The sequence below is a fragment of the Chlorocebus sabaeus genome, chromosome 15, assembly GCF_047675955.1.
Source record: "Chlorocebus sabaeus isolate Y175 chromosome 15, mChlSab1.0.hap1, whole genome shotgun sequence".
Lineage (NCBI taxonomy): Eukaryota > Metazoa > Chordata > Mammalia > Primates > Cercopithecidae > Chlorocebus > Chlorocebus sabaeus.
In genome coordinates, this window is record NC_132918.1 from 60,895,182 (window position 1) to 60,910,828 (window position 15,647).

Below are 15,647 nucleotides of genomic sequence, written 5' to 3' on the forward strand. Positions count from 1 at the left end.
TTAAAAACAGATCCAGGCCAGGCATTTGTAATCCCACCACTTTTGGAGGCCAAGACAGACAGATCACTTGAGCTCAGGAGTTTGAGACCAGCATGGGCAACATGGGGAAACCCCGACTCTACCAAAAATACAAAAAATTAGCCAGCCATGGTGGCATGTGTCTGTGGTCCCAGCTACTCGGGAGGCTTTGGTGGATCACTTGAGTCTGGAAGGTGGAGGTTGCAGTGAGCCGGGATCACACCACTGCATTCCAGCCTGGGTGACAGAATGAGACTCTGTCTCAAAAACAACAAAAAAACCAAACCCCAAAACAGATCCAATCATTTCTATAGAAAAAGGTTTCCTGACTTTGTGCCATGGGAAAGTAATCTCAAGGCATTATATTGTCGAATTTGCTTTATTTTTAACTGGACAAGGAGAAGTTTCTGACTTGCCTTCCCTCTTATTCCATCACAATTCCTAGTAGGGCATCCACATGGCATGTCAGAAGCTGTCCATTAACCCAAGCTTACTAGGAGAGTCACTGACACCAGAGAAGGCTTGTGAGCTCTTCAAGGGCAGAGGCCAGGTCTGTGCCTTCCAGGTGCTGGGTAAGTATTGTACAGTAGAGGGCTTGTTTCAGGGTCTCATGCACATGTCGCAAGCCTTCTCCAAGCAGCCTTGCAGTGATAATGCAATCAAATAAACAGAAACAAAGAATACAACATTTAAAGACTGGATTCCATTCATCTTACCATCAGTAAAAAAATATGATCTGGTCCCATCTTGTCTAACATAAAAGTTTTCTCCAAGTTTGCTGCCGGCTTTAAACCTAAGCATGGCATGATCATACAGCCCGTAGTCACGAAACAAGACACTTTTGCCTGGTTTTAATACCTATGAAACAAAAGCAGGCTGAATATGACTTTGGAGAACTCCGTCAAAATAAAACCTGATTAAGTTAGGATTTAAAATCAATTTGTGATAATTATTAAGGGGACAGACTGAAATGCCCATAATATGAAACCAAAATGGCCTACTAGTTAAACACATAGTAAGACTGGGCAGGGCTCCATAACACTAAGACTTTTTTTTTTTTTTTTTTTGAGATAGAATCTTGCTCTGTCACCCAGGCTGGAGTGCAGTGGCATAACCTCAGCTCACTGCAACCTCCGCCTCCCATGTTCAAGTGATTCTCATGTCTCAGTCTCCCGAGTAGCTGGGATTACAGGCACCTGCCACCATGCCTGGCTAATTTTTGTATTTTAGTAGAGATGAGATTTCACCATGTTGGCCAGGCTGGTCTCAAACTCCTGACCTCAAGTGATCTGCCCACCTCAGGCTCCCAAAGTGGTGGGATTACAGGCATGAGCGACCTCGCCCAGCCCTGAAGACACGTCTTAAGTACCTCCAAGAGCATCCTGGAATGTCCAATGTCACAGTATTAAAATGTTAGAGACCAATCTGGGCAATATAGTGAGACCCCATCTCTATAAAAAATTAAAAATTAGCTGAATGTGGTGGTACATCCAGTAGTCCCAATTACTTTAGAGGCTGAGGTGGGAGAATTGCTTGAGCCCATGAGGTTGAGGCTGCAGTGAGTCATGTCCATGCCACTGCACTCCAGCCTGAGTCACACAGCAAGACTCTGTCTCAAAAATAAATAAAGTGTTAGAGACAATAAATGAATGTGTTATCCTCATCGAAGCACTTTCTTCCAACATTTTATTCACCATTTCCTAGTATTCAAACTGTATTCAACTGCCTCTTAAAAAAAAAACAACAACAGAATGTTGTTTTGGCTTTTTACTGATTCAGGTTGGTTTTCCTTATTCTGAGTCTCAGCTCTCATTTCACTGTACCACAATGTACATAGCTCAATCACAGTACTAATGACTGATCTATGCCTAGCATTTGACAGCTCAACCATACATTTTCTCATTGTATCATCACCCAATTGTGGGACAAAGAAATGTGATTATTATTCTCACTTGAGATAAGGAAACCAATACTCAAAAGGGTTAAGTGATCTGCCAATGATCATACATTAGCCTTTTTTTAGAGACAAGGTCTCGCTACGTTGGCCAGGCTGGTTTAGAACTCCTGACTTCAAGTGATTCACCTGCCTTGGCCTCCCAAAGTGTTGGGATTACAGGCATGAGTCACTGCACCTGGCCAAACTGTGTACTCTCGACCACTGAACCATAACTCCTCTCACCTTATGGCAGGACTCCATGGATCCCAGGTAACTGCAAAATCATCTTTGTCTCAGGGATGGCAAAGCTCTGAAGAGCAGCCATGGCACTGCACAAATCAGAATTTAGGGTGGATGTTTTATGCCAGAGAACCCCTTTCTATACACTGACTACACAGCCTACCTAGTGAGAAAGGAGAGACTATGTGAATCTAGACAGTACATGAGCCTCATTAGGGAAGGTAAGTAAAAGAATCTGTACTGTCCAACCCTCAAGTACAGGCCCCAAATTACTAACCTTGTAAATGTTTTCTAAGACAAGGTGCATCTTATCAGGATGAACAGCTGAGAGCACAAATATCAACATAACAACATCCACAGATCCTGGTGGTACATGATCCAGAAGATCATCTTTGGTCAGATCACACTGGAATACCTTGCATCTTTCTGTGTCATATAAAGGATTTTGCTAGAGTGGAAAAAACACAAATGAATTTTAATGTGACCACTATGCTGATACATTTGGAAAAATACAACATCAAAAGGCGATCCTATTTCTTATACATAGAAATGATCACTTTGTTACCAGATAAAACTGATTAATAAATCACTGACATATAACGCATGTAATATTCACTACTGCTACAAGGGGCAAGACTTTAATAAATCATTTTTAGCTGAGGAGAGAATAAGAGTATTACATATTCAAAACTGAGCATTTTAGAAGCATGTTATTTCCAGAGGGAAGACGATTCAAAACTGGCCTCTGCTTGTTTCTTTCTTTTTGTTTTTTTAAAGGGACAGGGTCTCACTCTGTCTGCTGGGCTAGAGTGCAGTGGCATGATCATGGCTCACTGCAGCCTTCACCTCTTGAGCCCAAGTCATCCTCCCACTTCAGCCTCCTGAGTAGCTGGAACTACAGGTGCGCACCACTGCATCTGGCTAAATTTTTATTTTTATTTTTGTGAAGATGGGGTCTTGCTATGTTGTCCAGGCTAGTCTTGAACTCCTGGCCTCAAGTGATCCTCCCACTTCAGACTTCCAAAGTGCTGGGATTACAGGCGCAAGCCACCATGTTTCTGCTGGCCTCTGGCTTCCTTAATCCTCCTTTGAATAATCTATTACAAGCCTAAACCCTATGAGAAGCCCTTCTAATTCCCCTTGTTGAGATGCTCCCACAGTTTTTCTGGGGTATAATTTCTCTTTATGCAGCAAGCCAAATAAACTTAACCTTTTTTTGACTACAAATGTGTTACTGGTACATTTTGGTTGGTAGGCTTCAACACATGTTTAAGAGTATTATGAAGAAAAATATTAAACTTTTCTTTCATGTAAATGAGGACGTGAATAAATAGATATACAAAGTTACTGGATGGGAAAATTAAATGCAAAATTAAAAAGATGTCAATTCTATTCATAATTCCATTTGTAAATCCAATGCAATCTCAACTGATTCCCAATAGATTTCTAGAAACTTGACAGGGTGAATCTAATTAATCAGAAAGTAAAAATCTTTAAGAACAGCCAAGTCAATTTTTAAAATGATGAACAATGAAGTAGGTATGGTGGCTCATGCCTGTAATCCCAGCAACTTGGGAGGCTGAAGTGAAAGGATCACTTGAGTTCAAAGCTGCAGTGAGCTATGATCCGTGCCACTGCACGCCAGCCTGGGCAACAGAGCAAGATCTCATCTTTAAAAAATAGGCCAGGTGCAGTGGCTCACACTTGTAATCCCAGCACTTTGCGAGGCCAAGGTGGGTGGATCATGACGTCAGGAGTTTGAGACAAGCCTGGCCAATATGGTGAAACTCTGTCTCTACTAAAAAAATTAGCCGGGTGTAGTGACCCATGCCTGTAGTCCCAGCTACTCGGGAGGCTGAGGCAGAAGAATTGCTTGAACCTGGGAGGCGGAGGTTGCAGTGAGCCCAGATCATGCCACTGCACTCCAGCCTGGTGACAGAGTGAGACTCTGTCTCAAAATAAATAAATAAATAAATAAATAAATAAATAAATAAATAAAATGGAATGAAGAATAATAAAGAAGATTCACTACTGGACATCAAAATATATTACAAAACGTAGTAATAACACGGTTTGAGAAAGGAGACAAACATATCACCGAGACAAAATACAGTCCCAAAACAGACCTGTGTATGCTGTATATATAAACAGGAATTTTCTTTGTTATATGATAAAAGATAGACAAAGGTGACAATTAGATAAAAAGGTAGACAATAAAGATGACAATTATGAATGAGGAAAAATTAATTTCTCATTCAATTTACTGTGTTCAGAAGAACTGGCTACCTATTTGAACTGAAGGACAAACGACTACCCTTGAGACACAGGCACACAGTACCAGTTCAAATTTGGAGAAGCAGAACATTAGAGAATAACCCCCTCTCCCACACCCCGCCACCAAGTCTCCAAGAATAACAGTCCACTGCAGCTGGGGCTCCGAGCCGTAACAGACAGTTTCTTTGGCAAACAGTACAAAGGGAAGACCCAAATCCAAGAGAGGAGACAAAAACAAGTTGCTAGAGGAGTTTGAAGTCTCTGGTGCCCACAGCAACAACAAACCTCACAGACAGCAACAGAGTTCAAACAACAGCCCAATTCCCAACTAGACTGTTACAAATCCCTATCCCTCAGTATCTACTGGCCCTTATGTCTAACTTTAACCAAAAAGTAGAAAACATCCCAGAAGGCAAGAAAAAACATAGTGTGAAGAGAATAAGCCACCACCAGAGCCAGACTCAAATATGACAGATGTTGGATCCAAAAGCTTGGGCATTTAAAATAATTATGATTAAAATGTTAGAGATTCTACTGGAAAAGACAGACAACATGCAAAATCAGACATATAATTTCAGGGATGGAAATTATAAAAAGACTCAAAGAGAAATGCTAAAAACCAAAAACATGGTAACAGAAATGAATACTTTCAATAGGTTCCTCAACAAAACATGTACTACCTAGGAAAGAGTCAGTGACCTTGATGATAGGATAACAGAAATCACACAAACTGAAAATGCAAAAAGGAAAAAAGTGGGGGAAAAAACCCTAAAACAACAGCATATAAGGGCTGTGGGGCAATAGAAAATGTTACACACGTAACTGGAATCCCAGAGGGAGGAGAGAGAACAAGAGCTAAAGAAAGAATTTGAAGAAATAATAACCCTAATTTTTCCAGATTAAAAAACATAACCAAAATTATAAAATAACTATATAACCAAAAATTATTAAGAGCAATATATAGGTGATTACGTCTAAATCCTAGGAATAGCTGGGCGCAGTGGCTCATACCTGCAATCCCAGCACTTTGGGAGGTTGAGGCAGGAGGATTGCTTGAGCCCAGGAGTTTGAAGGCAGCCTGGGCTAATGAGACCTCATCTCTAAGAAAAATAAAGTAAATCCTAGGAGTAAAGGACTCCTAAACAAGGCATAAAATAGAACTTCAAAAGGAAAAGATTAGTATTTTGCCATGATAATTTAAATCCTGTGTAGCCTGGGCAACATAGCAGACCCTCAACTCTACAAAAATTTTTTAAAAATTAGCCAGGCATGGTGGTACAAGCCTGTGGTCCCAGCTCAGGAGGCTGAGTCCACAAGGTCGAGGTTGTAGTGAGCTGCGTTTGTACCACTATACTCCATCCTAGGTGACAGAGTGAGACCTTGTCTAAAAAAAAAAAAATCCTTGTGTAAAAAAAAAGAGATACCGTAAAGTGGTGCTGAATATACTGGAAGAACTGTTTGCAACATATATACCAAAATATCTAGAATGTATCCTGAAAATAAGAAAGAAAAGGACAAACCAATAGAAAAATAGGCAGAGGTTATGAATAGACAGCTCCTACTACAAGCTCCATGTGGGTGGGAATTTTTGTCTGTCTGTTCACTGTTTAACTCCAGTGCTTAGAACAGTGATTGGCACACATTAAGCTCTCAATAAACAAATGTGGACTAAAGGAACTCACAGCTAACTAATGCTATCGACCTTCCACAAGGCCTTCAACCTCTCTGGTAATAAGAAAAAAATAAATTAAAATATGGAGACATTATTTTTTGCCCAAAAGATTGGTAAATATAAAAAAGACAGATATCAAGTGTTGAGGCAATTAAAAAAAAAAAAGGTACCTTTATATTATTGGTGAAATTATAAATTAGTATGATCTTTTTGGAAGGAAACTTGGCATTGTCTATTAAAATATAAATGTCCATGCTCATCTTCCAAGGAATTCTACTTCCATTATTCTCTATAGACAAATGCATACACACATTTTGGGAACATATATATGATGCTGATCATATTAACCCTATTGTAAGAGCAAAAAATTAGAAACAATTCAAATATATATCAATAGGGTAACTGGTTTTTTTGTTTGTTTTTGTTTTTTTGTGATGGAGTCTCGGTCTGTCGCCCAGGCTGGAGTGCAGTCGCACGATCTCGGCTGACTGCAAGCTCTGCCTCCCGGGTTCATGCCATTCTCCTGCCTCAGTTCTCCTGAGTAACTGGGACTACAGGCGCCCGCCACCATGCCCGGCTAATTTTTGTATTTTTAGTAGAGACGGGGTTTCACTGTTTTAACCAGGATGGTCTCGACCTCCTGACCTCGTGATCTGTCCACCTCGGCCTCTCAAAGTGCTGGGATTACAGGCATGAGCCACCACGCCCGGTCGGGTAACTGTTAAATAAAGTATGGTATATCCATTCTATGGAATACTGTAACAGGTAAATAAAATCTACATGTACTAACATGAAAACTCTGCAAAATAAAATAAATAAAATAATAAAATAGGCCGGGCGCGGTGGCTCAAGCCTGTAATCCCAGCACTTTGGGAGGCCGAGACGGGCGGATCACAAGGTCAGGAGATCGAGACCATCCTGGCGAACACGGTGAAACCCCGTCTCTACTAAAAAATACAAAAATCTAGCCGGGCGTGGTGGCGGCGCCTCTAGTCCCAGCTACTCGGGAGGCTGAGGCAGGAGAATGGCGTAAACCCGGGAGGCGGAGCTTGCAGTGAGCTGAGATCCGGCCACTGCACTCCAGCCTGGGCGACAGAGCCAGACTCCGTCTCAAAAAAAAAAAAAAAAAATAATAATAATAATAATAAAATAATAGTAAATATGATACCACCACTATTTTTAAAAATCTGTGTATATAGTGGGCAGACTTAAGTCCTTACTTAAAACGTCTAAATTTTCTAGATGTTTAGAAGTGCACAAAGTATGTTAAAAGTAGGGTAGTAAATAACACATTTTGTATATATCCTTTTGTTAAAATTCACTGAAATATTACGTTTTGGAAATGGAATGATTAAACCACTTCTCTAATCAGTACACATCATTACATTTGTACTGGGTCAGGAGAAAAGGAGGAGAATAAAGTGCAAAGGGCCTTACACCAATGTGTTTATAGCAAGGCAAGATTGACCACTGTACCTGATGTCCATGCATTTTATTTTACTTTGCTATGTACATAGTGTATATGAAGGACAAATGAGTCCTAATTTACAACATCTAGTTCTAGATGTTAAAGAGGTTGACAGTGTATGATCAAAGTAGAGTCAGTAACCTAATACATTGAATACACTTTGTGTTCAAATTCACAGGAAAGACTGTTCTTAAAAACACTCAGGGAAGTGAAATTGTTAAAATCCCCTGTAAGCATTACAGATGCTTATACCTATCCACTGAGTTGATAGAGGCAGGAAGGGTTCTATGCCAGAATGTTCCTATTTAGATGGCACTTTCAAATGACAGCTTATTAAGTACGTGTACCATTTATTCAATGCGACGGTATATGTAGTGGAAAACTTAAGTCCTATTTGAAACATCTAGTCTTTCTAGACATTTAAAAGTACACAACATATGTGTACTTCTGGCATCGTAGAGGGCTGAAGTAACAAAATAGAGGACTAAACTTCTTTAAGCAGTTTCTGTTATTTCATAGGATTGGGTGCATTTTGGGAATGGAATTGTTAAAACTGATGTCTTAGAGGATATGCTGACTGTTCACTGGGTGGTAGTGGGCGGAGGGGAGGAGGAAGTATGCAGAGAGAAGGGTTCTGTGCCCTTGAGTCACATTAGTTCAGGTTGTCTAGCCACTGTTCTATATGTGCATTTCAGTTAATACTACTGTGTATTAAAGGATAAACAAGTCCCTGATGCTCAACGTATGCTAAAAGTAGAGGTAGTAAAATAATCCCTTTTTTAGTTCTTAGGAAGGACTATCTTCTTGGAATGACCTTTGTTAATTGACTTCTTAGAACTAGACATAGTCCTGTACTTAGTCATTAGAATGGTAGAAGAGGATGAAGAAGAAGGGGTGGAAGGAAGGGCTCCTTGCCAGAATCTCCATATCTAGAAGATGTTTTTAGATGATAACCACAGGTCTATAGGTGCATTTTTAGTAAAGTACCTGTGTTTATTGTGGACAGAGTTCATTATTTTGAAAAACCTAAGCTTCATAGATGTCTTGATGTGACAACATATAATAAAAAGCAGAGCTACTCCATAACTATATACATCTACTATGCACCCACAAAATTATTTTATAAATAGGGCTAGTGAATTTGCCAATTTGTAAATATCTTTTTGTTATAATTGATAGAAAAGATGCATGTTGGACATGGAATTGTTAAACCACCTCTGAGCAATGTATATATTGGGACTTGTTCATTAGTTTGGCAGCAGATGAGTAGAAGAAAGTATAAAGAGAGAGATGTATGCAGATGTATTCATATTTACATTTTGACAATAGCCACTAATGTATGTGAGTCTCTTTTGGCTGTACTATGGGAATACATGAAGTAATTCAATGGAAACATACCTTCTTGGTAATATTTTAGTGGCAAAGATCCCATAATAAATTTTCTTAGAAACATTATACTTAGTGTTGCTTTATTATAGAAATACTATAGAGTATGGAAACACTATACTTAGTGTTACATTATACTCTGTTGCTTTATGTTTCGTTTTAAATTGAGCATTAAGGCAATACAGTCCTCTAATGGGAACTCTGCCAATACTTCTAGCTAGAGGTTTGTTGCCATTTTTGTCTTCTATGAAATTTTTGTGCCAAGACAGGTGGAATTATATTTTCTTCTAACAGATTGAGTTGCTGCAGGGTGTTCTTGGTTATCAAAATACTCACATAGCTTTGGGGTTTTCAATTAGTAAATATCCATACTGTGTGATAAAACATGATACATATTGCATGATCTTAATCCCATAAAATTGGATACTGTGTCTATGTATACACAGGACCTAGAAGGACAAGTCAAACTGTAAACTGCTTGTGATTGTGGAAGACTGTTCTTTGCTTCTTGTGTTTCTCAGTTGCCTACAGTAAACATACTAACTTTTTAAAAATGAAGGGTATAGGTTTTGTTATTTTGTTTTTTTGAGATAGGGTCCTGCTCTGTCATCCAGGCTAGAGTACAGTGGCATGATCATAGCTCATGCAGCCTCAAATTCCGGGCTCAAGTGATTTTCCTACCTCAGTCTCCCAAACAGCTGGGACTACAGGCACACACCACCACACCTGGCTAATTAAAAAAATTTTTTGGCCAGGTGTGGTGGCTTATGTCTGTAATCCCAACACTCTGGGAGGCCAGTAGATCACCTGAGGTCAGGAGTTCAAAAAGACCAGCCTGTCCAACACAGTGAAACCCCGTCTCTACTAAAAACACAAAAAAATTAGCCAGGTGTGATAGCAAGTACCTGTAATCCCAGATACTCAGGAGGCTGAGGCAGAAGAACGGCTTGAACCTGGGAGGCCGAGGTTGCAGTGAGCTGAGATCGTGCCACTGCACTCCAACCTGGGCAGTAAGAGTGAAACTCCATCTCAAGTTAAAAAATAAAATAATTTTTTTTTTTTTTTTTTTGTAGAGACAGAGTCATACTTTGTTGCCTAGGCTGATAAGGTTACTTTTCTCAAGTCTAATGTGGCTAAGTGTGGTGGCTCACGCTTTTGATCCCAGCACTTTGGGAGGCAGAGGTGGGAGTTAATCCCAGCACTCTGGAAGGCAGAGATGGGAGGATCTCTTGAGCCCAGGAGTTTGAGAACAGCCTAGGCAAAGTAGTGAGACCCATCTCTACAAAAAAATAAAACAATTAGCTGGGTGTGGTGGTGTGCATCTGTAGTCCCAGCTACTCACGAGGCTGAGGTGGGAGGATCACCTGAGCCTGGGAAGTCAAGGCTGCAGTGAGCCATGACTGTGCAACTGCACTCCAGCCTGGGTAACAGAGTGAGACCCTATCTCAAAAAATAAATAAAAATAGGCTGGATGCGGTGGCTGACGCCTGTAATCCCAGCACTTTGGGAGGCCAAGGCAGGCAGATCACTTGAGTCCAGAGAGACCAGGCTGGGCAACATGGAGAAAACCTGTCTCTACAAAAAATACAAAAATTAGCCAGGGGTGGTAGTATGTGCCTGTAGTCCCAGCTACTTGAGAGGCGGAGGCAGGAGGATCACTTCAGCCTAGGAGTTTGAGGCTGCAGTGAGCTCTAATACACACCACTGCACTCCAGCCTGGGTGACAAAGCAAGACCCCGTGTCAATTAAAAAAATAATAAGATTAATTTTTAAAAATTAAAAAAATAAGTTAAAATTTAAAAAAGTCTAACGAATGCTAAAACTGTGAAAGGTTGATGGGGAATGAGATACTTGCAATATTACCAAAGTGTCCCCCACATATTGGTTAATGGCAAAGGGAATTTTGTAATAGAGGAATTAGGTAGTTACTGTATTAACCCTATGATCAAAACCAGTAAGATCACCAGATATTATTGCCTCATGATAGGATGTAATATGCAAGACACAACATTACCTATTAAAGCAATTTTGCCAAAAATATTTTACCTGATTTAAATTTAACTTCTAGTTCACAGATAATATAGAACATGGAGGAATAAACTAAACAGTAATGCAAAGAAACAATCAGACCAATTTTGAAACTTACAGAAAATTGGCTTCATCTATCATCAATGGGGAAAGAGGTATGGCATAGGGCAAGGGTATTTTAGGTTAAGGAGATTTAAAGGACATAAGTGAGCCAGGCATGGTGGCTCACGCCTGTAATCCCAGCACTTTGGGAAGCCAAGGCAGGTGGATCACTTGAGGCTAGGAGTTTGAGACCAGCCTGGCTAACATGGTGAAATCCTGTCTCTAGTAAAAATACAAAAATTAGCCAGGAGTGGTGGTGGGCACCTATAATCCCAGCTACTCGGGAGGCTAAGGCAGCAGAATCACTTGAACCCGGGAGGTGGAGGTTGCAGTAAGCTAAGATTGCACCACTGCACTCCGTCTAGGCAACAGAGCAAGACTCCATCTCAAAAAATAAAATAAAATAAAAAATAAAGGACATAAGTGTAAGAGGTAGTGCTTGACTGGATTATAAACAGCTATAGGCAGGGTGTAATCCCACACTCTAGGAGGCTGAGGAGGTAGGATTGCTTGAGCCCAGGAGTTTGAGACCAGCCTAGGCAACATAGGGAAACCTCAGCTCTACAAAAATTTAAAACCTAGCCAGAGTCATCTGCCATGGCTTGCACCTATAATCTCAGCACTTTGGAAGGCTGAGGTGGGAGGACTGCTTGAGCCCAGGAATTCGAGACCAGCCTGGGCAACACAGTGAGACCTTATCTCTAAAATAAATAAATAAATAAAAAACACTAGCTGAGCACGGTGCCACATGCCTGTAGTCCCAGCTACTCGGGAGACTGAGGTGGGAAGACTGCTTGAGCCAGGGAGGTCAAGGCTGCAGTGAGTTGTGATTGTACCACTGCACTCCAGCCTGGGTGACAAAGTGAAACCATGTCTCAAACCAAAACCAGCTATAAAAGACACCTGGAAGTCAAGTGCAGTGGCTCACACCTGTAATCCCAGCACTTTGGGAGGCCGAGGCAGGTTGATCACTTGAGCCCAGGAGTTCGAGACCATCCTGGGCAACACAGTGAGACGCCATCTCTACAAAAAATTTAAAAAATTAGCCAGGCAAGTATACGTATGTAACAAACCTGCACGTTATGCACACGTACCCTAGAACTTAAAGTATAATAACAATAAAAAAAAAAAAGGAAAAAAGAAAAAAAAAAAATTAGCCAGGCATGGTGGCACACGCCTGTATCTCTGCTACTTGGGAGGCTGAGGTGGAAGAATCACTTAAGCCCAGGAGGTTGAGGCTGCATTGAGCCATGTTCATTCCACTGCACTTCAGACTGGGTGACAGAGAAAGACCCCATCTCTAAAAAAAAAAGTAAAAAATCAAAAGACACTGGCAACTATTTGGGGAAATATGAATTTGGAATGGATGTTAATGACATTGGGGGATTAGAGTTATTTTGTTTATTTATTTTTAAGACAGTCTCGCTCTGTCACCTAGGCTGGAGTGCAGTGCCGCAATCTTTGCTCACTGCAACCTCCACTTCCCTGACTCAAGTGATCTTCCCACCTCAGCCTCCCAATTAGCTGGGATTACAGGCAAGTACCACCATGTCCAGCTAATTTTTGTATTTTTGGTAGAGAAAAGGTTTCACTGTGTTGCCCAGGCTGGTCTTGAACTACTGGGTGCAAGCCATCCACCAGCCTCAGCTTCCCAAACTGTTGGGATTACAAGTGTGAATCAACATGGCAGGCCAGATTATAGTTATTTTTGTGAAATATGATAAACTTTTTGTGGTTGTGTAGAAAAAGGCCGCCTTTTTAGGGGTGATATATGCAAACATTTAGGAGTGAAATGTCTTGACATTTGTAATATACTTTAAAATAGTAATTGTAAAGCAAAAGATGTTAATTATGGATGTTAATTACATGGATATTATGGTCTTTTTTCCTGCTTTTCTTGAATAAAGCTGTGTTTCTACATGCACTGTATATGTATGTAAGCAGGAAAACTACATGTATGGTGACTATAGCTGGTTAGCTCCAGGGAAGACTAGAATTGGGCAAATGGGTAAAAAAGGCAGATCAAACAAGATCGGCAAGAAAACAGAAACACAGCAGAATACGCAGATGGTGCACCAACCTTAACATATTCAACCGCTCTTGGAGAAAAATCACAGGCATAGGCAAAGATATTCGGATCTTCTTCTAAAAGTGGGAATAAACAGTTTCCAACCCCACAGCCAGCTTCAAGTATTGTTAACTTTTGATCTTCAAACTGGGGAAAGATAGCTCAAAGTTATAGTACATTACAATTGCATAATGAAGAAATAAACCAAACTAAAAGGTCCAGAATATGCGAGGTCTCTGACCCCATGAAGGAGAAGATCAACAAGTGAACTAATAAGCAAAAGCTAATACTGGTACTTCATTTGTCATCCAACATTAACAGTTTGGTGTGGAGGAAAAAAACAGCACAATGGCTCCGGAATTAAACTGCCAGCACTCAAATCTCAACTCCTCCCCTGCATTCTATCCTTGGGCAAATCACTTAAACAGCTCTGTGCCTCAATTTTACCTTGGGGACAAATGAGTACAATACTAATACTTACACTTCACAGAGCCGGTATAAGGGTCAAATGATAGGACATGTAGAAAAGAGCCATGGTAAATAGTTCACTAACATGAACTATTATTATTATTATTTTGAGTATGTCACTGAAGTCACTCAGTATGAATTTATATTTTGGTTTTTAAATTTTTAATGTTTAAATTTTTAAAAATTCAGAACATATGGTCTCACTATGCTGCCTAGACGGCTAATTCACGTTGGCTATTCACAGGCACAAGCCGCCTACCTGAGCCTCTCGATTAGCTGGTGATAGCCACCATACCTGGCTCTTGAATTTAATATATAATGTTTACAACTATCAGATCAACTTAAAGAAATAGAAAACGTCCACTAAAGTTCTCTTTCCTATATGTTAACCAAACCAGAAACTGCTAAAACTTTGACGTTAAGACTGAACAGTATATTTCTCTCCTAAAATGCAAAGCATTTTGATAGGCTTCTTTCTCTACTTCGCACTTCTCCCTAGGAATGCAATACACAGCACACCTCTTCACATTATTTTTTTCTTTTTCTTTTTTTTTTTTTTTGAGACAGAGTCTCGCTCTGTCGCCAGGTTGGAGCGCAAGGGCGCGATCTCTGCTCACTGCTATCTCTGCCTCCCGGGTTCAAGCGATTCTCCTGCCTCAGCCTCCCAAGTAGCTGGGACGATAGGCGTGCACCACCACACCTATCTAATTTTTGTATTTTTAGTAAAGACAGGGTTTCATCATGTTGGCCAGGATAGTCTCAATCTCTTCACCTCGTGATCCGCCTGCCTCGGCCTCCCCAGGTACTGGGATTACAGGCATGAGCCACCGCACTCGGCCCTCTTCACATTTTAAATTAAGAACAGCTCAGATAAGGCGTAATATTAGCTTACCTCTCTACATGATCTTAGCTCCTCAAACTCTCTGGTGGTCCAGTGTCTGTCTTTGAAGAAATTAGTGCTATTTCTTTTGTAAAAAAGATCCCAGTTTTTCTGAGCCTCTTGTTCCAATTTGTGTTGTTTAAAATCAGACACCAAAGTTTGGTCTCTTTTCAGTTTCTCCTCTTCTTCAGAGCTGAGAACCCTTGCCTGCAGCCCTTTCCTTGGCAAAGAAGTCATCTCAGAAACTGAAGGTAACACTCAACACAGCTGAAGATTCTCCATCCCCAAATAATATGAATCCATGCTAATGGATCAGATGCATTTCCTCAGGTGAGTTTCACACCTCAAACAGCACAGGGGCTTCGCAGACAAAAGAATGAGATTCTGGTTAGTGGTTCTAGAACGGTTCAAGACGCCAGGTTCAATTCACCAAATGTTTATGAGATGCAGACTGTACAAAAAAAAAATCCTCCCCGCTATATGAGAGGTCACAAAGAAGACAAAGACAACAGTCCCTAACTTCAGAGGGCTTAATTCATTCAGTGGCCAGGACTATCTCATGCACCATACTTTTATTCAAACCAGATGAGTCAACTATTACAATAAATCAATTTAGTTTAGGGAAAAAAAGGACGCTCTCACGAACTGACTGGGAAACCTTGCGAAGAAAATATTACTCAATTTTCAGTGCCCGCGAAAGGAGTGACTTAAAAACCACAATGGACTTAGCTGGAAGCGGGTGGTCAATTGCCAGATACAAGTGAGGTCACCGTTTCCCAAGGGTCGGAGCTCCGTTTTTTCGGGGGAAATGAAGCTAAGCCTGGGTGGGCTCATTTCCTGATCGCACTCACAAGAGGCTGTCGTAGGAACCAGAGGGAACGTCACTTTTCAGGGACTGAGGCCCTCGCACCGCCATCACCGCGCAAAGTGGAGAAAGAGACCCAGTGACGCGTGGCTGAGGTCCCGAGGATCCATCTCAGGACACTCAGGATAGACTAGGCCGCATGGGCCTCTGGACCCTGAGGAGGGCGTCCATGATGGCTAGCCGACCCGCGTTAATCTAGTCAGCCACGCTCAGGGATCACCATCATCAGTTCCTAAATTCAC

The 15,647-nt window shown here is 40.9% G+C and overlaps 1 protein-coding gene across 10 annotated transcripts in view; it reads right to left on the reverse strand.

The window, feature by feature from the left end:
• The window catches only part of METTL6 (methyltransferase 6, tRNA N3-cytidine), a 44,926-nt gene that overhangs the window by 29,108 nt on the left and 171 nt on the right, over positions 1-15,647 (reverse strand). For 4 of the 10 annotated variants that reach the window (XM_073023614.1, XM_073023613.1, XM_073023612.1 and 1 more), the window contains exons 2-6: positions 14,553-14,900; positions 13,205-13,339; positions 12,055-12,147; positions 2,472-2,642; positions 735-876 (exon numbers count right to left, since the gene is read on the reverse strand). In XM_073023614.1, the coding sequence (XP_072879715.1) occupies positions 735-876; positions 2,472-2,642; positions 12,055-12,147; positions 13,205-13,339; positions 14,553-14,777 (766 nt within the window). In that variant the 5' untranslated portion in view covers positions 14,778-14,900. Of the gene's footprint in view, positions 1-734; positions 877-2,471; positions 2,643-12,054; positions 12,148-13,204; positions 13,340-14,552; positions 14,901-15,391; positions 15,642-15,647 lie in introns of those variants that run through there. The other 6 variants (XM_073023617.1, XM_008009185.3, XM_038002897.2 and 3 more) reach the window with 4 other exon arrangements.